The sequence below is a fragment of the Rana temporaria genome, chromosome 6, assembly GCF_905171775.1.
Source record: "Rana temporaria chromosome 6, aRanTem1.1, whole genome shotgun sequence".
Classification (NCBI taxonomy): Eukaryota; Metazoa; Chordata; class Amphibia; order Anura; family Ranidae; genus Rana; species Rana temporaria.
This window is the reverse complement of record NC_053494.1, coordinates 77,766,006-77,788,980: the sequence shown is the minus strand read 5'-3', so window position 1 is coordinate 77,788,980 and position 22,975 is coordinate 77,766,006. Positions and strand designations below refer to the sequence as shown.

The 22,975-nt window shown below is 43.9% G+C and overlaps 1 protein-coding gene across 13 annotated transcripts in view; it reads right to left on the bottom strand.

The window, feature by feature from the left end:
- The window catches only part of CLEC16A (C-type lectin domain containing 16A), a 1,403,906-nt gene that overhangs the window by 614,899 nt on the left and 766,032 nt on the right, over positions 1 to 22,975 (bottom strand). For 12 of the 13 annotated variants that reach the window (XM_040358542.1, XM_040358539.1, XM_040358533.1 and 9 more), the window contains one exon: positions 14,979 to 15,101. The exons of the other annotated variant lie outside the window; for it this stretch is intronic. In XM_040358542.1, coding sequence (XP_040214476.1) covers positions 14,979 to 15,101 — 123 coding nt within the window. The remainder of the gene's footprint in view (positions 1 to 14,978; positions 15,102 to 22,975) is intronic. 13 annotated transcript variants of the gene reach the window in all.

The window sequence follows — 22,975 nt, the reverse complement described above, 5'->3', positions numbered from 1 at the left end:
GAAGGGAAGACATACCCCATTGGTAAGGCCGAGTTAAAGTTGGGAAATTTCAATCATCAACTCAGTTATTGAGATCCTTGCTTGGTTGGACAGGAGCATGGGTAGGTTAAGCTAATAATAATGCTTGTTACAGGTTGACAAGATGTTGTGTTTGAGAGGTCACACATTAATTAAGATTAAGGATACAATCTCAAATGAGGCTACAATGTGGCCTAGCATTTAACTCTCATGGGGAATCTCATTGTGGGATGTCTCCTTGACCATTTCCCATGCATGAGCTCAGAGAATTTTCAACTCTGGAAGGAACATTTTTCCTTGAGATGTGTTCATGACTTGTCCCAAAAAAGGTGAAAACAAGACTGACAAAATAATTTGTTTAAATGTATTGCATAACTAAAAACCTGGAGCATCTGAATTGCTTTGTGGAGTTTTGCAGATAGCTGGAAAGTAGATATGTCCTTCAGGAAAAGGTTGTCCAGATAATCTGTGACTTGGATGCCCTGGCTTCTGAGATGGGCGAAAAGAAATACTAGGACCTATAGAACCAACCCTCTGTGTAAAATTTTGGAATTTGAAGGTATTTGTTGAAGTATTGTATGTCCCAAATTCGACAAATATTCCCATTGAGCTTTGTTACTATTAACAGGTTTGAATCAAAACCTTTGAACTTGTCTTTTTTTATTTCATATTCTTAAATACTTGGGCAGGAATCCAGATGGGGGCATTGTGGAGCACATAGAGTAGCTGAGAATTCCAGATCATTTTGATCAAGTTACAGCGCCCGACAACGGACAGCGGCAATTTGATCCAACTAGTTGTGTTTTCCTGAAATTGTTTAAGAACGGGTTCCACATTCAACTTAATATATTAATCTAAATTAGGATGGACCATAATACCTAGATACTTAAATTTATCCACAACTTTAATCTGGTCAGCAATATGCGGCAAAGGTCCCAGGAGCGGGTCCAGTGGAAGAAGAGTAGACTTATCCCAGTTAATTTTAAAACCGGAAAAAGTTCCAAAGGTATGAACCAGTTCCATAAGATGGATCAAAGATGCAGACGTGTCGCCCAGAAACAACAGCGCATCATCTGCATATAGTGCCAACTTATCTTCTAGTTCTCCCCGCCTAAAACCCTGCATGTCTAAATTCCCCCTTATAGCCACCACCAGGGGGTCTATGGCCAGGGCAAAAAGCAATGGGGACAGGGGGCAACCCTGCCTTGTTCCCCTATGTAAATCAAACGAGGGTGAGAGGGTGTTATTTATCCGGATACACGCTTTAGGTGCTTTATATAATAATTTAATCCAATAAATAATACCCTCACCCAGATTAAACTTCTCCAGCACTTTCCACAAATACTCCCACTCCACGCTATTGAAAGCCTTAGCAGCGTCTAACGAGAGTATAGCTCTATGCCCCTGGTTGTCAGTTGGGATCTGCATATTAAGAAAAAAGTCGCCACAAGATCTATGAAACCGGACTGGTCCGAGTGCACCAGTGCAGTCACCACCGCTGAAAGTCGTGTGGCAATCACTTTGGTGAGGAGTTTCAAGTCTGTATTCAACAGTGATATAGGTCTCTATGAATCAGGCTTGTCAGGTTCCTTCCCTGGTTTCAATATTACTACCACTACAACTTCATACATAGATCTAGGCAGGGAGTCTAAGTCAAGAGCGTTTTTAAGCGTATGTAGTAGCTCTGGTAGGAGCACTCCACCAAACTTTTTGTACAGTTCAATTGGCAATCCGTCATTTCCCAGGGCTTTTGAGTTTGGAAAGGTGGCCAACGCAATCTGGAATTCTTCAAGGGAAAAGGGTGCGTTAAGGCACTCCCTATCCGTCTCCTTAAGTTGGGGGAGTGTAATAGACTCCAAAAAACGTGTCAAGTCCTCTACTGGGTATGTCACTTTAGAGGAGTAGAAGTCTTGATAGGAGTGAAACTCCTTCAATATAGAGGGCGTGTCCGTAACAGTCAATTGCGTTGATGTGGTAATACTGTGTACCACTTGGGGTGGCTGCTGCGACCTAGCTATCATAGCAAACATGTGGCCAGTTTTTTCCCACTCCTCAAAGGACGTTTGGGATGTGAAAAATCTCTTATCAGCTTGCTGTAAATGAATAGTGTGGTAACGTTTTTGTGCATCTGTCCACTTCCTCCCATTTTCAGGCGTGGGGTCCAACAAGTACAGCTCCTCTGCCCCACCCCCCCACCCGAGGCTCCCCCCAGGCAACTGAGGAGCAGGAGCCTTGGCACCAGGTGTAGCCCACGACAGGGCAAATGAGTCTTTTGTTTTGGTTTTGCTCAGGTTCTGAGCTTTTTTTTTTTTGGTTATGTGTTCAGGTTCTGAGCTTTTTTATTTTGGTTATGTGCTCGGGTTCTGAGCTTTTTTATTTTGGAGTGAATGCACACGGTGAGGAGTGCAGGTTACAGTGTGACTGGTGTGTGAATGTGGGGGTGGCATACCTGGGGAGAGGTTATCCCCACGACCGTGTAAATGTGGTATGAATGGACAGCAACACCATTGGGGCCTTGGCGTTGCTGCTCCCAAGTCCTGCATGGTGGACTTGGGCTAATCCAATGTGAGATGGATGTGGTGCGTGTGGCACACACAGTTTGGGGAATACAACAGGGTCCCCCCGGACTGATCCAGGCATCGGGAACGGGACTTCAGGATGCCAAATGTGCGCTCCACCACTGCACGGGTGCGTATGTGTGCAGCATTGTATCTTCTCTCTCCTCTGGTTTGGGGATTCTGATAAGGAGTCAGGATATGCCCAAGTGCATATGCAGAGTCACCTGGAAGGGAAAAGACAGGAGGATGTTAGTCGTGCATGTGCCCCTTGTGATGTCTGCATCATGGGGTCAGACTGTCATGCCCGACAGGATGCCAAATGTGCGCTCCACCACTGCACGGGTACGTATGTGTGCAGCATTGTATTTTCGCTCTCCTCTGGTTTGGGGATTCCGGTATGGAGTCATGAGATGAGGCCCAAGTGCATATGCAGAGTGACCTGGAAGGGAAAAGACAGGAGGATGTTAGCCGTGCGTGTGCCCCTCGTGATGTCTGCATCATGACAGTCATGCCTGACACCCATGTCACTCACCAACCAGCCAGCTGTCCCTGTACACGTTCTGTTCAAATTCTGTTGGGATGTTGCTTTGACGGAATATGTAGCTGTCGTGGCTGGCCCCTGGGTGTTTGGCATGGACGTGCCATATGAGGCATTGGGCAACGGCTATCACCTGTACGTTGATGGAATGCCACTGCTTACGATTACAGTATATGTGCTCTGTGGCACGGGGGGTCATAGTGTCACATGTGTGCAATCAATGGCCCCCACGGTGCGTGGGAATCCGAAAAATCTGTAGAAATCATGCATTGCCTTCTGCCACAGATGCTCATGGGTGTGTTTGATGATGTGGTGGGACATGCGTATTAGGATTGCGGGGACAACCTGGTGCACGCATCTGCTCATGCTGGATTGTGACATTCCAGCCACAACTCTACTTGTTCCAAAATCTCTTTATTAATTTCTCATTTCAGTTCATTTACAAAACAGTCATCTAACATACTTATGTTTTATCCTTCAAATACAGAACATTTCATTTCCCTACCCTATTTAAAACCGGTCTCAACGTATTATCTTTACCAACCTATATTGGAAAGTCTATATAAAAGGCCCCATGGTCCCGAACTCCTATATTACTCTATTATACCTTTATCCCACATCCTTCCTTTCTAGAGTTTACCATTTAATAACTTATATTTCCTTTTTCCAGCCTGTCCAGATTGAGTTAGTACATTAGGGTGGGGGGGATACCCCTAGGGCGGTAGAAGACCCCTGGTAGGGGGGAGAGAGAGAACAAAAAAGAGGGAAAGAGAAAGAAGAAAAAAAAGATGAAAGGGGAAAGTATTAAAGTTACAACTCCACTTGTAGGTTGAAAAGATCCACTTGCAAGGAAATGCAGTGTTGCCAGTACCTTGACCAGTTGCTGCACTGCATGTGAGTGTTGTGTCTTGCTGGTGATGTCATCATGCAGGGCTTTGGCTAATTCCAGGATGGCATCAGGGCTAAATCTGAAGATGCGATACACCTCCGATTCCCCCATGCCAAAGACGTTTATGCGCGTTCGGTATATCCTCTCCCGTGCCCTCATACGTGCCTGTGGACACAGTAGTAGTGCTATGACCATGGCTGCCCCTGGCATGTTGGCATACAGATGTATTGTCATGCAAGTGTGGTTGCTTAGCTCGTCCGTAACAGTGCTGTTGCAGCTGCTCTCCAGCTGACCTGTGCACGTCTGTTGCTGAGTTGCACCTGCTTTATGAGGGGTAACTTTAGGCCGGACGTACAACTTACGTGCACCGCACATAGCCTGCACTGGGCGCACATACGTTTGTGAAACGCCGTATCTCCCTCATTTGCATATTTGAATAGGAAATCAATGGGAGCGCCAGATGCGTCCAGCGTAAATATGCGCCCACCATACACCAGCGTAGGAAAGTTATGTCAGTTGGAAGAAGCCTATTTTCAGGCGTATCTAGTTCTATGGGTACGGCACAGAGATACAACGGCGCACATTTACACTTATGCGGCATATCTGTAGATTTGCCGGCGTAAGTGCTACGAGAATCCGGCTAATAATATACAGGGACTTAACTCGCCTGTGAAGAGATGAAAGGCTTTTAATTACTTCCATTTGGTAGGAGTGGAGACTGTGTTTCTCCAAGAAACCCGTTTCCCATCCTCTTATAAACCCAACTATATTCATAAACATTGTTCAAACTTTGTTCTAGCTAACACTTCAGATAAGACACAGAGAATGTCCATATGCATTGCTAAAAGTTTAGCTTTCACCCCCTCGCAGATTATCACTGACCCAGAAGGTCGTTATTTACTAGTCAAGGGAGACCTTGAGGGCACTCGAGTGATGCTTCTCTCCTATTATGCCCCAAAAAAGGACCAGCTGACTTTTTTTCCACGACCTACTACAGCAACTACCCCATCATTTCCAAGTCATGCCCCTAATAAAAGGATACTCCAATATTACCCTAGATTCTTCACTAGATAAGATGCACCCACTGGGATCTCAAGTTTTAAAAACACACAAAATTGAGTACCAAATATGACCCACAACACTAATCTGGTGGACATCTGGCAGAAGTTCAATAGCACAACCATGACTACACATTCTACTCGCATGTCCACCTGATGTATTCACAGATAGACCATGTCTTCACATCTGCCACCTCTCTACCATTAATTTCTTCTTTCAAGATATTGGAAACCCTGTGGTCTGACCACTTGCCAGCAGTGGTTCTTCTTTCTTGACTGCACAGTCCCACAGCTTCCTTTACCTGACATCTAAAATAATCTCACCTTAACAAGCCAGGCACCTGCTCGCACATTGAAATTGCATTAAAGGAATATTTTTCCTTGAAAGATCTGTCACACACCTCAATGTGCACTTGGGCCGCCCACAAAGCTATGATTAGAGATATTTTGATTCAGACGGCCGCCAGGTACAGGGAACACTACAGCGCGCTGTTAAAACAAAAAGAGGATGACTTGACCGCCCTACTTAACAAACATAAATACAACCCCCAACTAGACTTGCCTGACAGTATTGAAGCAGCTCAACTAGAGTCAAATATATGTTTTATTATTTTCGACAAAGAAAAACAACAGTACAAACAGTGTCAAGTGTCCGCGTGACAGGAGAACACAATACAGATCCCATCAGCAACCCTCAGCATGCTACATTATCAACAAAAACTCAGAGGCTCCACCGCCTACGGGGAGCATACAGTGCAATTCCATTTAAAGGACAGTGAGGGCTTAGCTAAATTATAAATCACAACACTTGACTCATTCAACTGAGATGTTTATCAAAAGAGAAAGGAAATCAAAGAAGGAGAAGGAAAAAAAAAAAAGAAAGGGAGAAAGAGCAATAGAGGATAGCGGAAGAAAGGAAAGAAGGAAAAGAAGACACAGAAAGAAGGGACCGAGCAGACCACGGCAAGTCAAACCTACATGATGAAATCATATTAAGAAGCAGGATTAATTTAGATGTACCAATAAAGTTTTCAGGGAATCTGAGGCAGAGTAGTTAATCCAGAGGAGCCAGAGGGTCTTGAATTTGTCGAAGGTGTCAGTATCAAGGGCCAGCATCTCTTCCATGCGCATAATATCATTGACCGTGGATACCCACAAAGCCAAGGGGGGGTGGTGGTAGTTTTCCAAAACATAGGGATAAGCTGCCTAGCGGCCGACAGGAAAAAACGTAACAGCGTGCATTTCTGAGAGGCTATGGAGCCAGGCAGCATAGACAATAGAGCTATCTCCGGGGACGGTGTCAAAGGCCGGTCGTATAAACTACTATATATGGCAAAAACCTGCGACCAGAGGGGCTGAATGGGCTAACAATCCCACCAAATGTGGAGGTAACTACCATCTGCCGCACCACATCTCCAACACGAAGCAGGCATGGATGGAAAAAATATTATGCAAAGATTGAGGGTCCTTGTACCATCGAGAGATAAGTTTAAAGTTTAAAGTTATTCTCCTGGGAATAGCAGGAGATTGAGGACTTGTGTGTAAAATGGTAGGACTTTTGCCAGTCTACCGTGTGGAATTCCTTTCCCAGATCTGAGGACGACTTCCTTGTGTAAGAGGGGGGCTGATCATGTATCAATGCGTGTAGTAGCGTGTATATGGTAGAAAGTGAATGTCTGGTGGTTTCCAAAGAGAGAGCACAGTGCTTGTATTCTTTCTGGGGCCTATGGATGTGGGGAGATGAAAAGAGGTCGGAACAAAAGGAAGATACGTGGAGGGCTGTAAGCCAATTACCACGGTAAACTGGCACTACAGGGGCACCTGAAGTGGAGTCTACAAAAGAGCACACCACTGGCCAGGCGAAGCGGGAGTAGGGGCCCACCGAGCTGGAACCCATGCCTTGAGGTAGAGCAGAGTTATCAAACAAAGACGTGAGGCGCGAGGGGTCCGAGGACAGTAATGAAAACATCCCTTTTTTGTACCATAAATGAAGGGCAGCAATAGTCAACGTGGAAGAGACGGACAGTAGGTGTAAGTGTTGCCCAAAACCCCAGAGTAAGGCCCGAAGATCATGGGGAGACAAGTCCTGTTCCACCATAGTAGACACTTTGGGGAAGGGGCGAGGGAACCATTCCAGAACCCTAGAAAGAAGGGCCGCCATGTGATACATTTCAAAGTCAGGAAGGCCTACCTCACCCTGTAGTTTGGGATAAGTGAGCAGAGTATGGCGAATGAGGGACATACCTTGATGCCAGATGAAACAAATGGACATCAATCTCAGGGAGGAAAATAAATGTTTAGGGACAGAAATAGGCACCGTTTGAAACAAATAGAGTAATTTAGGAAGGATGTCCATTTTTAACATGTTGATGTGGCCGAACCAGGGTATAGGAGATGAGTTCCAGGTATCCAGATCCTTCCAGAGTTGAGTCAGTAAGAGGAGATAATTAAGAGCGTAAAGCTCCGATAAATTAGAAGGGATAGTTATCCCCAAATATGAGATGCCTTTGAAACTCCATTGGAAGGGGAAGTTCGCCTGAACTTGAGTAAGGGTCTCTCGTGGCAAGGATATGTTAAGGGCCTCAGTTTTGGACATATTCAGCTTAAAGTTACTAAAATCCCCAAATCTACGGAATTCATTCATCAGGGAGGGGAGGGACGTGTGCGTCTGTTGGACGTAAACCAGTTGGACGTAAACCAGGAGGGCGTCCGCAGAGATGGAAAGCTTATAATCGGAGGAGGGTGTCTTAATACCTACTATAGATGCATTATGTCTAATGGCCTGGGCTAGGTGTTCAATTACCAAAACGAAAAGCAGGGGCGATAGGGGGCAGCCCTGCCGAGTGCCATTAGAGATCCGAAAGGGTGCGGAGGAGGAGCCGTTAACCAGGACAGATGCAGAGGGGTGAGAATATAGTGCAATACCCTTGGAAACAAAGGTGGGACCAAGGCCCACCTGTTCCAGGGAGAGACACATAAATTGCCAATTGACCCGGTCAACCGCCTTCTCGGCGTCAAACGACAGGAGGCAAGCCTTTAAATTGTGACGGTGGATGTATGATACAAGATGAATAGTTTTGGTCGTATTGTGAAGCAGCTCAATTAGAATTAAATGTTTGCCTTACTATGAAGGCAGAACAACAACTGCGATGGACCAAGGCCAGATTTTACGCCCAAAGAGACAAGCCTGGTAGACTGTTGGCGACAAAGCTGGCTCCCAGGCATCCCCCTCCACATGTTTCCAAAATTAGGAAATCAGATGGCTCCCTCACCCAAAATCCTAAAGTGGTCCTACAGGAATTCCAAACTTGTTATGGGACTTTATATCATGGCGGCAATGTCTCTGACCAACAAGAGTTTGACGACTGTGTTGATCATCTTCCCATTCCCACTGACAAATGACCACATGGACTTCCTAGACAAGGGCATTATGGTGGAGGAAGTATTGAGTGCCATAAATCAAGCCCAAGTGGGCAAAACACTGGGCCCATGCGGTTTTACGACCCTGTATTATAAAAAAAAAATGTGCAACCTTACTGACTTCCTCCTTAACCCAATTTTTTAAAGACATACAAAAAGGTGGCCCAATAGATGTAGATTCCAATAGAGCTTGTATTGCCCTCATTCCCAAACCCAACAAGGATCACAATGACATAGCCACGCACCATCCTATATCATTTATTAATACAGACCTGATTTTTTTTAGCAAATATGATGTTGACATTCCTAGCTGGCTACAAACACTCTGATCAGGTGGGCAGCTGACCAGGTCTGAAGAGCAATTGACCTTACATCTCTATTACACTCATCATGGGATGGTGGAGTGCACAGGACTGGGATGCTACTGTCCATCCATATTCGCAAATCATTTGATTCACTTTTGTGGTCCTTCCTTTTTTGGTTGCTGACTAGATGTAATTTTGACGTATATGCATTCTTTATATAGCCTACCTATGGCCCAGATACTTCTACAAGGATATAAGTCAAAGCTGATCCCCATCTCATCAGGTACCCAACAGGGATGTCCACTAACCCCATTTGTGTTTTAAGTAGCCATGGGGAACCGCTAGTGATGGCAATACATCTTGAGTGAGTGAGTGAAAAACTTATAGAGCGCAACACTTGCGAACTGAATCGCCTCTGGGCGCTGTTTCCATTCCTTCTGTAAGGAAACCCTTTACCTCAGAAGAGATGAGTTTTAATCATTCTCCTGAAGGCCAAGTGGTCCGACTCCAGTCGGATGGTGGTTGGTAGTGCATTCCACAGTCGAGGTCTTTAATCCAGACATTTTGGGGATAGAGATGGGGGGGGGGGGAGACAGAGAAATGTCCTTTATTTGCAGGTGACCTATTGCTGTTCATCACCTCCCCCCACACCACTCTACCAAATGTAATGTCTTTGTTAAATCACTTTGTGAAATGTTCTGGCCTAATAATCACAACAAAAAGGCGCTAAACATCAATCCAGTCTCGGTATTCTTTCCATTGGCAACTGAACTCCTTCCCCTATTTGGGCATCCAATTGACCTCCAACATAGCCTAATTATATAAAGCTAACTACCCACCCTTGTTTGCTAAATTACTAGAAGACCTGAAGTTATGATCTGACATGAATCTATCATGGATAGGCAGAATTGCATCTGCAAAAATGACAGTCTTATCTAGATATACTTTATATATTTCTACCAAACGCTGCCAATTCAAGTACCTGCCAACGCTATTTGACAATTTTAATCCCAAATCGGCCACTTTATTTGGGGCACCAAAAAAACTAGGATAGCTAGGGCTACAATGTACATTCCCAAAGAACGGGGTGGTCCTGAATTACGGAAATACTACATTTCTGCGCAGCTAGCCCAATTGTATCAACTACACAGTCAAAATGATTGCCCTGACTGGGTCCCATAGGAGGACCAGGCTTGCTCGCCACTGACAATGGACCTTATCCTATGGACCCCTCCTGAGACACAGGGTTATTCTGTGCCCCATACTATCCTATTCACTACACATATGGGACATAAGTTGCAGGAGATGACCCCTACGCTCTGCACACACCTCAGTGGCTCCCGGTATACATCCTGACAGTGTTGGATGGTGGGCGATGCTTTATAAACTGTTAACCAGCCCCCCGACTAATTTGTCTCATCAGGTGGCGTGGGAGGGGAACCTGGGCATGGCCCCTGGGGCAGAGAATTGGCGCAAATGGAGTTTACAAATCCACAAAGGTACCCTCAATGTTGCCCTGATTTAGGCAGGATACAAAGTACATGCTAGATGGTACTTTGTGCCAGAGCGCCTGACCAAAATGTATCTGGAAACTTCATCCTCATGCTTCAGGGGTTGTGGCCAGATGGGCACCATATTGAACATATGGTGGACATGCCCCTCACTTTGGATGAGGGTTCATTCAATCATATTTTTGGTCACACTGATTAATATAATTTAGGATGCTAGGGTAGCTCTACTTAATAAACCAGTGGAAAATGTACCCCAGCACACCCAGTCACTGATCCATTTTATGTTCCTAGAAGCCACAGTTGCAATAGCATGGAAAAGCATTGTTATAGAGATAGCAATGATGAAACACAAACATATGTGGATCATGTTGAACCAAAAAAAACAGTTTTCTATGCGACAAACAATCCCTTTTTGATAAAATATAGTCCCCCTGGCTAGCCTACTTGCAGGTCCCTAATACATAAAGATACTTGTTTAAGTTGACAGATGGGAGGTTCTTGAATGGATTTTCCTTCTCCTTATTATGTTTTCCTCTTTTCTTTCCCTCTCGCTGTTCTTTGCCATTGGGTGTGTGTGTGTGTAGCCCAGACTCTCCTGGGCATATTTTGAAGAATATAATCCCGCATATGGGATAGTGGCACTAGTGATAGTTACAAGTGCCTTAATTGATGCACAATGTAAGTAAGAGGCAATGATGACATTATATATATATATATATACATATATATATATATATATATATATACACACACACACACACACACACACACACACACACACATATATACACACATACACACACACACAGCGGGCATGTAAAATTGCATGGTTGCATGCAGAATGGAAAATATGTGTGTCCCAGATTCAGGCTTTATGCCAACTTATACCATCATGGGGGAGTGCTGAGAGTTCTGCAGGGGTAGAGGTAATGAGCCCAGCTGAATTAAGTTGGCTCATTAAGGCCTCTACAAAAAAAAAAAAAAAAAAACAGCATGCAAAGGGAGTTGCTCCATCCTGGAACCAGTTATGTGTCTGTGTAGACTAGGGAGTGTGATACTTGCCCTATGCAGTGAGACAACCGCCTGTGTGGCAAACCTCTAAAAGAGGGAGATAGGTGCCGGGGCAGCACAAGGCTGCACCTAGTTGATAGATAGGGAACCTTCGTGTGTAGTAAGTGGTGAAGTTGACAAGGATTTATTTCCATGTTTCTTTTTGTTTTGCTGCTATTTTTTTTTCCACTGTATAGAGTGTAAATAAACCACACTGTTGTTTTCTCCACCTGCAATGCTGTTTTATTGTGTCCAATTGTGTGCAGTAAACTCATCCAGGGGGTTCACACACATCTGCTACTGAGCTAACCCGCACACAATCAATTAATGTATGCTTCATTGGCGGGGGGCTGGGGGTTAACCAGGTGTCAACCCTCTCTTGTTTCTGTTTTTCAAATGTTCTAGTAGTAGTACATACCAAGTTGATGTCTTCCTCAAATACTAATGTATGTATGTTAGAGGGCCCCACAACAAATCTTACCTATGTACTGTCTGTTATCTGCAAATATCTTTAAAATAAAGATTACATTAAAAAACCTGCAGAAATGTAAAGAAATTAATGTCAGTAATTATTGGTTGTTAAGGAACGGTGCCGCCGCGTCCTTAATAACCATGTCACCTGTCCATGGGATTCCCTTCCTGCATATCCTCTGCAGTGCTGGGTGTACTGACAGGCAGGGTCATATCTACTGAGGCAAACAAGGCATTTTCTTTGTTGGGCAACGCCGATTAGTTATGTTGCTATAGGACAGGAGTGCAAGGGGGGCAGACTCAGCAGAGGGGGACTGGATGATAATCCAAGTCTTGACACATTCTTCTAGAGTGGATTCCCCCTCCCTCCTCTCTTTAGCCATCTCTCAAGGACTTCGCTCACCCCCATCTATAGAGAATGAACAGGGTACACTCTGTTTCCTCCAAATTTCTGAGCTTCACCCAACCGCAAAAGTTCTCCCTGTCTGTGTGTGTGTAATGTGGTGCCAGCTCCTCTCTGATTATTTGTATGTTGCTCAGACTGCAGTGCGTGCTGACACTTGTCAATGTGTACTGTTGGGCTCTGCAAGCTGGAGGTACAGCAGGGATGTTATCACTCAGTGCAGCCCAGAATACACAAGATTCCTCTATTCTGTCTCTATGTTGGTAGATCATGTGATAGGAATGCAGGTTCCGGCAACAAGTTTGGGTTACTGGGGTGAGTCTGCATATAACCTAAAGGCTGTGCTGTCACACCTGCACCTAAAGTCTGCCTGATTGGTAATCAAATGAAGGGTTATCTTATCTGTCATCATCTGATCTGTGTGAAGGTCCTGAATGGGAATATGAAATAAAGATTCATCTGCACAACATACTGATAATCCTCGGATAGCTGTATTGGGATACTAACTCTTTATTGTGGGCTCTCTGACTATTTTTATGATATATGTAAATATTATATCATAATATATCATTATACTATGAGCCATATCCACAGTGTCTAACAATCTGCAACTCCCCCACCCCCCACATGCCCTCACTTACCCTCCTACCCCCCCATCATATCCTCACCCCCCACCCAGCCCTCACTTGCCTCATAATCCCCCCTATCATGTCCTCACCCCCCTATGCCCCCCCTCACTTACCTCCTACTCCCCCTTATCCTGTCCTCACCCCCCTACTCCTCCCCACCCAGCCCTCACTTACCTCATATTCCCCCCTATCCTGTCCTCACCCCCCTACACCCCCCACTCTACCCTCACTTACCTCCAACTCCCTCTTATCATGTCCTCTTCCCCCACCCAGCCCTCACTTACCCCCTACCCCCCACCCAGCCCTCACTTACCCCCTACTCAGCCCTCACTTACACCCTACTCCCTCCCCCCACCTTGTCCTTGCCTCAGCCTCACCCAGCTACCCTGCATCCCCCACCTCCCAAACCACTCTTCTTCCTAGGCGATAGGTATCGGTAATTGGTATCAGGGAGTAATTAAAACAAATTATTGGTACTTGTTAAAAAAAATGGCATCAGTGCATCCCTACTATGTACTATGGTCCTCGCCAGTTTCTCCCAAACCTTGTATTTGTATGTGTAACGGAATGACCCGGGACAAACAGACTTTGGAAGGATGAGTGGTACTCCTGTGCCAGCGTCATTAATAACTCTTATGTCTAGGGTCACCTTATGTCCGATAGGGCCATAGGGTGACTGAGAAATTATATCCTAAATTACAGGACAGGGGACATTACTGATGGCTCTTATTGCAGGTGATTGCAAAGTGTTGGTTTATTCTATGACTCATCTCTCTGGGTAGACTGTTGACATGTTAATTGGGTCAGGCTTCTGGAAGACCTTTCATTGTGTGCTATTGATGATAGATGTGTTGTGACTCTAAAGGTCAGACGTCTGTGCAATGTGGATTGGGCAGATGAATGACTTATTGTCGGAGACATAACGTCTGGGGGATAATTAACTCATCTATGTAATTATCTAAAATAATGTGATTGAAGCTCATCGTGTGATGTATGGGTGGGGTGTAGTTTTGTTCCTGTAATTACTGTAACCTGTTGTACTGTATATAAGACTGAAAGCTAACCATTTAAGTTGTCATTCATTTTGAAACCAGAAAGCACAGAGCTGTGTCTCGTCTTATTCTGGGAAATGGGATGGATCGGGTCCTGTTGGTTGGAGTGTCAGATGAGCTGTCGTGGGTCGATGGAAGGTCGTAAACGGTGGTGACCGTTACAGTATGTTTACCTGTTACATGTTTGGAGCAGACAAGGATTGTTTGCTGCTCCACTAAATTACCTCATTATGTTTACTTGTTTTTCAAAAACAATAAAAACAATTGAAACAGAAAATAAAGCATGTGCAGAGTTGCCACCACAGCTGCAAAATCCCTAGTTGAATTTCAAACATGCACAAAAGGTGGAGATAGAGAGCAGCAGGATCAACCTATTTTTTGCAGAATACACTAGTGAATGAGTCAGTATGGGCAGCATGTAATACATCATGTATTGATCGCTTTTCATTATTTGGGTTTGGTGACAAGACCAGGGATGGACTGGCCATTGGGACTACAGGGATTTTCCCGGTGGGCCAATGGCTCAGTGGGCCAGCTTCAGTGACAACAGCCTGAGAGTTTCTCACTTCTGCCTAATCCTGTCCCATAAGTGGGGGGCATCAAACCGATTCTTTGCCCCAGGAGAATTAATGTCTAGTTTCCCCACTGGTACTGCCTATAAGAGTACCAGTGCCAGCCGTTCTACTAGAGACCTGTTAAAGTGGGCCAGTCTGGATGAAGTCCAGGGCCAAATTTTTGTCCCAGTCCAGCCCTGGACAAGACACATATACTGTTATACAATGAATATGTTGGAAGTGAACTATAAAAAAAAAAAAAATAACATGTGCATGGTAAAATAATTAAGTGTGGTGGATTATATTAAATTGTTATTGTCGCCTGACCATTACAGGTTTATGGGGTATAAATAACCGGCCCAGTATGCCAACAATACAGATATTCAGGTATATTAGGCAACATTTTTTCCTGCAGGAGTGGCTGAGACATATCAACTCTTACACTTGTGCATACAAGGTCTAAAGGAAAATAACTATGTATACATGTTTTCAGCACAGGTTGTGCTAGGAAGTGTTCTGTACCTGGATTTGCTGCATTACTCAATATTCTGATAAGTCGTTCAACTAAGACTTGGTTGTAAGTGTGGTCCTCCTTTGCTGGCTGCAAACACAGCTGGATTCTCTCAAGTTTAGAGGGATTTATTCCTGCAAACAAGAAAAGAAAGGCAGTGGAAACTGAGCCAACACTGAAAAGCAGGGAGCTGAGAATGTACCAGTTTAAAAAAAAAAACTCTGTCATCAATTAAAAAAAATCACAGGTAAAAGAGAAAAACACATATTTTTTTTTTTTTTCTAAATGCTTATTTTTTTTATTTTTTTTTTACAATCAATTATTGTATATGCACTTGCACAGTGCCTCTAAACATGCTAGTAAATCTGACTATTCAGGAAAATAAATTCCCTAGAATAGACCCCCTCTTCTATGAGTGTCTAATTATGTGTTGTGTTGGCTCCTCTGCCAACACAATGCATACTTAGACACTCCTATAAGAGGAGGGGCTATGCCCAGGAGATGATTTTTTCCCAGGGGAAGATAAGCACAATACTATAGAATCACTTAAGTGACAGCTCTAACTCTACTGGGGCTGCAGACATCACATCCAGAATGGTGGCACCCAGCAACAGTCTCTGGACTTTCAGATGTCTATACAAGAGAGGCTTTTATAGGTTGAAAGCACATGCCTAAATTATGTTAACTGCACATATAATCTTATGGTAACATTGCGGTTGAAATAAAAGATCTGGTGAGGGTCTCTTTAAGGAGTTTGAAATACCAGTAACTGAATATTTGCTTAAGAAATCGTTCAGTTATTGCAGAAAGCTAGGGTCTCTGGTTGCCAGATAATGGACCTGTTTTCCACATGTAGCACTATTTTTCTCTGTTTCTGCAGCTAATGAGGTATGATGGTGTCACCTGTATAGTATTTAGGAGCAGAAACTTTATATTCTGTGTGATCAGGACACAATCTTTAACCAGCACAGTGCCTTCACTCAATTGGGGTTGTGAATAGCAAGTGAAATCCCAATTGAGAAATATATCTTCACATAGACAGTAATCCACACAGCATTGTATTTGAAAGTCCATCTATTGAAGAAATAACATTCAGTGAACCATCCACCAAAGTATTTTCCAAACAGGAACATGAAATCATTAACAGTCTCCATGTATGTCTCAGTGAGATGAATCTGCAGCAGCATCAATTACACACCCTGTGTTCTCTTAGCAGGAATACATTTTATGTCTCTCCCCATTTCTCTCTCCATCCACTTACCCACAAAACCCCTTGCCATCCTCTGCTCTTCTTGAAGACCTCATCATTGGTGAGATAGAGCATAGCAACCATATTGGGAAAGGGCAAACAAACACTGCATAACAAGAGTATGCACTTGGTAAATGGGCAAATAAATAATCACATCACTACATTCCCCCCCTGCTGAAAATCCTTCCGACCCGACAAGGATATACACTCAAAACATAGCAAAAGTTAACATTATTGTTGCCTTCTGCAGACCACTTCTCCAGAAGCAATCTATTACAGAGATTAATTGCAAAGAAAATATGGGTAGTAACATATAGGCATCATGCTCATACCTCCCAACATTTAAAAATTACAATGTGGGACATTCATTCTAGCATTCTTCGGACATTCATTCTGGTCTTCAAATTTGTTGAGCGGGGGGGGTTCTGAATATGGGAATACCGCGGGTCAGCGATATTTTCTTTTCTGCCCTTTAAAGTTGTTGAGCGGAGGTGCTGCCGCGGGGGACAGCAATATTTTTTTTCACTAGATATTGCCAGACAGCTCAGTTGATAAGCGCGCGGGGGGGGGGGGGCTGCCCGATAAAACCTCCTCCTCTGGCTTCTTCCTGTGCGGGAAAAGGTCATATATTGCGGGAATGCGGGAAACGGTTGTCTGTGTGGGAAAGTGTGTGGGTTGGGGAGGTATGCATGCTAACCAGTCTAGAATGAGCTATAATCATGTCCATCAGAACATGAGGTTGTACATAGTTCTGTACAGCATAGCAGGATCTTCCCAAGGTGTCATCAGTAAACGTTGGTGGAGGTCATCGAACATGACCTCTCAAGCCCCCAGGCATTAGTCCAGGTAACTCTGGGACAGCATTAGTGGAAAACTTGGTGCTCCAACCATGCTGGGAACTGTAGGCACAAAGTTTTGGGCTGTTGGTTCAAAAACAGGAGTAGCTGGGTTCAGACATCGCCTCGGAGGAAGGCCCCCATCAGTAATAGGTGAAGGAACCTGCACAGGAGACTCTGGTAGAGGTGTAAACCAGTCAGTATCATCACTCTGGTCTCCACAGTCTGCAGGCACATCATTAAAATCTGTAACAATATCAGATTGTGGCTTCTCATCAGCAGTAGCAACTTGTGGTACTGGAAGCACGTGATTCCTATGCCAGGCCTTGATCCGACCCTCGGGTCCTCAAATCCTGTAGACTGGAATTCTAGGCAGTTTTTCTATAACTTCAAACAACTCATTTCACCAGCGATCAGCTAATTTATGTTTGGCTGAAGGCCCCAAATTGCGGAGAAGCACTGTATCACCAGGGTGTAAGTCTGTGTAACAAATTTTGGCATCAAGACACCTTTTATTGGCTGCATTTATTGTTGCAGTATTTTCCTCAGCCATTTGATAGGCCTCTTTTAAACTTTGTTTAAGTCGTTCCACATACTGGTAGTAATTTATATGTTTTCACTCCATCAGTAGACACACCCAACTGAATGTCAATAGGGAGATGGGCACCACTGCAAGACCAGATATTCAATAGCAATAGACTTCAAATACACCAATCAAATGGAGCAGATGTAAAGTGCTTGAAGGTGATGACTCACAGAAAGTCAAACAATGAGCCAGATGTTGTTGGAAAGAGTTAAAAAGAATATAAGAATTATTCACATATTGGAAGTTCACGCTTCAAGCTTCACCAACTTTATATTTGACTTTTTACTTATATTTACATTTGTTATGCAGTACAGACCAAAAGTTTGGACACACCTTCTCATTCAAAGAGTTTTCTTTAGATTCACACTGAAGGCATCAAAACTATGAATTAACACATGTGGAATTATACATAACAAAAACGTGTGAAACAACTGAAAATATATTTCATATTCTAGGTTCTTCAAAGTAGCCACCTTTTGCTTTGATTACTGCTTTGCACACTCTTGGCATTCTCTTGATGAGCTACAAGAGGTAGTCACCTGGCGCAGCACCCCATCACTCTCCTTCTTGGTCAAATAGCCCTTACACAGCCTGGAGGTGTGTTTGGGGTCATTGTCCTGTTGAAAAATAAATGATGGTCCAACTAAACGCAAACCGGATAAAATAGCATGCCGCTGCAAGATGCTGTGGTAGCCATGCTGGTTCAGTATGCCTTCAATTTTGATTAATACCCAACAGTGTCACCAGCAAAGCACCATCACACCTCCTCCTCCATGCTTCACGGTGGGAACCAGGCATGTAGAGTCCATCCGTTCACCTTTTCTGCGTCGCACAAAGACACAGGGGTTGGAACCAAAGATCTCAAGTTTGGACTCATCAGACCAAAGCACAGATTTCCACTGGTCTACTGTCCATTCCTTGTGTTCTTTAGCCCAAACGAATCTCTTCTGCTTGTTGTCTTTCTTTAGCAGTGGTTTCCTAGCAGATATTCTACCATGAAGGCCTGATTCACACCGTCTCCTCTTAACAGTTCTAGAGATGTGTCTGCTGCAAAAGGTGGCTACTTTAAAGAACCTAGAATATGAAATAGATTTTCAGTTGTTTCACACTTTTTTTTTTTTTAATTGTTTATTTAAAGATTTTTAAGTCATACAAAGTAATAACAAAATCCAGACATTTGATTGATCGAGAATATAGGAAATAAACAATCACATTGTCAGCAGGAAACATACAGGTCCGGATGTATACATGTTTGTTATAACAATAAAAGAAATTAGGAATTAAGTAGCGAGTTCAACAAGAACAGCTAATCATGGCTCTGCTGAGTAGAAACCTATATAGACAAACTATGACTTATACATAAGAGAAATAAAAAGCGAGAAAAGAAAGGAAGGGACATTATCCTATATGAAGCAGTGGGGGGATATGGGCAATGGGTAATCTGTTATGGTGGGGTGGGATGAGGCTCTGCGTTAAACTCAGAAGAGTCCCATCTCTCCCAAATAGCTTCAAATCTGGGTAAGGAATCATCTATGACAGCTGTAAGACGTTCCATCCTTCTAATATCAGCAATTGTTGATAAGAATTGTGCAAAGGTTGGAGGGGAGGTATCTCTCCAGCGTTGTGGGATGACACGTTTGGCTGCCAGTAAAAGAAAAGCCACCAATTTGCAAAGAGTTTTTGAGATTTTCGGGGAAAGGTAGGCCTAGCAACATATGTAAAGGCTGAAAAGGTACGCTGGTCCCTAGGACCTTCTCGAGGAGATTATGGACCTGTGACCAGAAGGGAGTAAATAATGGACAATCCCAAAAGATGTGGAGGTGGGTACCCACAGAGGAGCTACATCTCCAACAATGGCTATGTGGGGTCAATCCATGTGCTGCCAGAAATTTTGGGGTTCTGTACCAGAACATAAGTATTTTATATGCGGTTTCTTTCTGGCCTACACACCTAGATACTTTTGAGGTAGCGTCCTAAATTCGTCTCCAATCTCCCAGTAAGATGGGTTTACCCAGTATGTGGGACCATTTACTCATATACAAATGGGTGTGTTCAGAGAGGGGAGAATCTGAGTGTAGGATTTTATAGATAGTGGAGATCTGGTGAAGTTCGTGAGGGCCCCTAGCACATAGTGATTCAAAATCAGTAGGAGCGCTAAAGGTCAGTAGGGGGGACAGGGATGTAAAAAATCTAAATCTAATCTGGAGGAAAGAATAGAAAAGGGATTTTGGAATTTTATGCTTTGACTGTAGGTCCGTGAAAGATAGTAATGTACGTGTTATTGGATGTACTAGGTGTCGTAATTGGAATAAGTTTGCTCGAGTCCAGGGCAGCATAGAGTCATAGGACAAACTGTCAGGAATTTCCGGGTTAAAGATAATATTTATCAGGGGTGGGCAAGGGGACGACAAGGAAAATTTACCAGAACAGCGCCTCCATATTAAAAGAGTGAATAGCAACGGGTTTAGACAGACCTTTTTTAAAAGAGCAAACAATTTATCACTCGATTTATCACTCGAGGGCCACAGTAAGGAGCATGGGTGGGCAGGGACTGTAATTCCCATCTTTATTTCAGACCACCTGTTTGGGGCAAATCTAGACGTCCAAGAGGTTATGGCCCTCAAGTGAGTCGCATAATAGTATTTAATTATATCGGGGGCTCCTAGGCCACCCTGTGAGCGGGGGGCCATGAGAACCGAGCTGGCTATTCTATGGGAGGCGTTGTTCCAGATAAAGTTTAGAAAATTCCTATGTAATGTTTTCAGTTGGCTCATGGGAATTAATACCGGGAGAGTTTCAAATAAATACAGTAGTTTGGGGAGTATAGACATTTTGAGGACATTCACCCTTCCAATGAGAGATAACGGGAGCTTCGTCCATGACTTCAGCAATCTACCTATTTCTATAAATAAAGGAGGGAAATTAGCCTGGTATAGGGCTGAATAGAGGTTGGTCAAGCGTACCACTAAATATTTCAGGGAGTGGGTGCACCAATGGTAATTGAAGTTATTCTGTAGAGAGGTAAGTGTATCCGCATGGACATTTATAGGAAGAGCCTCCGTCTTAGTTGGGTTAATCTTAAAACCGGATAGGCTACCAAATAAGTTTAGAGTTACATGGAGGGAAGGGAGGGAGATATGTGGGCGAGTGATTGTTAACAATATGTCGTCTGCAAAAAGCGAAAGCTTGTACTCTTCACGTCTCAGCGTCACCCCCCGTATATCTGAGTGGGACCTAACAGCAGCAGCCAAAGGCTCGAGACTTAAGATGAATAGCAAAGGGGACAGGGGGCAGCCCTGTCTGGTACCATTACTCAAGGGGAAGGGCGGTGAGAGACACGAAGCCAATCGGACCTGAGAAGTGGGTGTGGAGTATAGTGCTTTTAAAGCCTGCATAAATGGGCCCGAAAAACCGTATTCCGTCAAAGTGGCAAACATAAAAGACCAATTTAGATGGTCGAAAGCTTTCTGCGCATCTAGGCTCAATACAATAGCAGGTCTCCCAGTCTTGGTCAGAAGGTCAATAAGATCAATGGTTCGTCTTGTGTTGTCCCCTGCATGTCTAGTGGGAACAAAGCCTACTTGATCCCTATGTATCAGAGATGGAAGGAAAAAGGAAAGTCTGTTCGCCAATATTTTAGTGAATATTTTATAATCGGAATTCAGGAGGGCTATGGGGCGATAGTTATCGGGAATTGATGGGTCTTTGTCTGGTTTCGGAATAACGTAATATAAGCGTGTAAGAATTGGGAGCATGGTACAGTCCCTTTCATCAGTGACGCAAATAAAGATACCATATGGGGAAGCAACTCTGGGAGAAATGTCTTATAATAGGAGTAAGGGAGTCCGTCAGGGCCTGGAGATTTATGAGATGGGAGCTCTTTAATGACCGAAGAAATTTCTTCAGCGGTGATCTGTGCGTTAAGTCCGGAACGGTCACCTGGGGATAGTTTGGGTAATTTAAGGGAGTCTACGAAGGCATCAAATTTCTCCTGGGAAAACTGGGACCCTGAGTCTTTAGATATACAGTTGTAAAGGTCCTGGTAGAAATGTCCAACAACTTTAGTCATACCTTGAGGGCAGTAAGTAGGAACCCCATCCGACTGGAGAATGAAATCAGGTAGAGAGGTATGGGGGCGAGGTTTTAATCTGTTGACCAACATTCTGTTAGGTTTGTTGGCAAATTCATAACATTTTTGCTTTGACCAGAGCATAGACTTAGTAATTTTGTTCAAATCAAGTGACTTGATACGGTTTCTCAGGGAAGTCACAATGCGAAGGCGGTCCACCGTGGGATAACTAAGAAGATTCCTCTCAGCTTTTGTTAAGTCAGCTAGTAGAGTCGTGCGTTCGAGAGCACGATCTCTCTTAAGGCGAGATCCAGCGGCAATGCATTCACCCCTGGAAAAAGCCTTATGAGCCTCCCACAGGGTAGAGACCTCAGACACCAAGCCTTCATTGAGTTGAAAAAATTCGGATAATTGGTGTTGTAAGTGCAGATGAATATCAGGGGTATTGAGAAGGGACTCATTAAGGCGCCAGTGACATGTTCTAGGAGTAGGCGCAGACATGAGGAGCTCAAGTGAGATGGGCGCATGGTCTGACCATGTAATCGGATGGACATTAGAGTCGATTAAATAGGACAGTAGTGGAGCAGTAATGAAACAATGATCTAGTCTCGTGTATAGTTTGCATGAGGGTGAAAAAAAAGTAAATTGTTTAGCGATTGTATGTTTTACTCTCCAAGCGTCGAACAAGTTATGAGCCCTGACTATCTTTCGAAATGAGGTAGAAGACCGTTGTGCTTGACCAGGGGGGGGTTTTGTGTAGTAAGGAAAATCTATCTTTAGAGGAAGACATACATAAGTTAAAATCCCCCCCAATAATCATGAAGGGTTGGGAAAAGGCAGTAAGTTTTTCAAAAAAAATCTTCCAGAAACCCAATCTGACCCGAATTGGGAGCATAAACATTCGCCAAGGTAAATGACGTGTTCATGTGATCACAGTTCAAGAGGATGAAGCGGCCGTTAGGATCTAAAAATGAGGATTTGACACGTATGGCAGAGGAGCGTCTGAAAAGAATAGCCACTCCGGCTTTACCAGAGGGATCAGAAGCAATAAATGTGGTAGGGAAGTGTTTCGATGCAAATTTAAATGAACCGTCAGCCTTAAAGTGTGTCTCTTGAACCATGATCACGTCAGCATTGAAGGACCTGAACTCTTTCAACGCCAGCCAGCGCTAACGGATGGAGCCCAGGCCCTTAACATTATAAGAAAGTAAACTAATAGCCATTGCTAAGCATTGTAAGCATATCTCGCATTACATACAAAAAAAAAC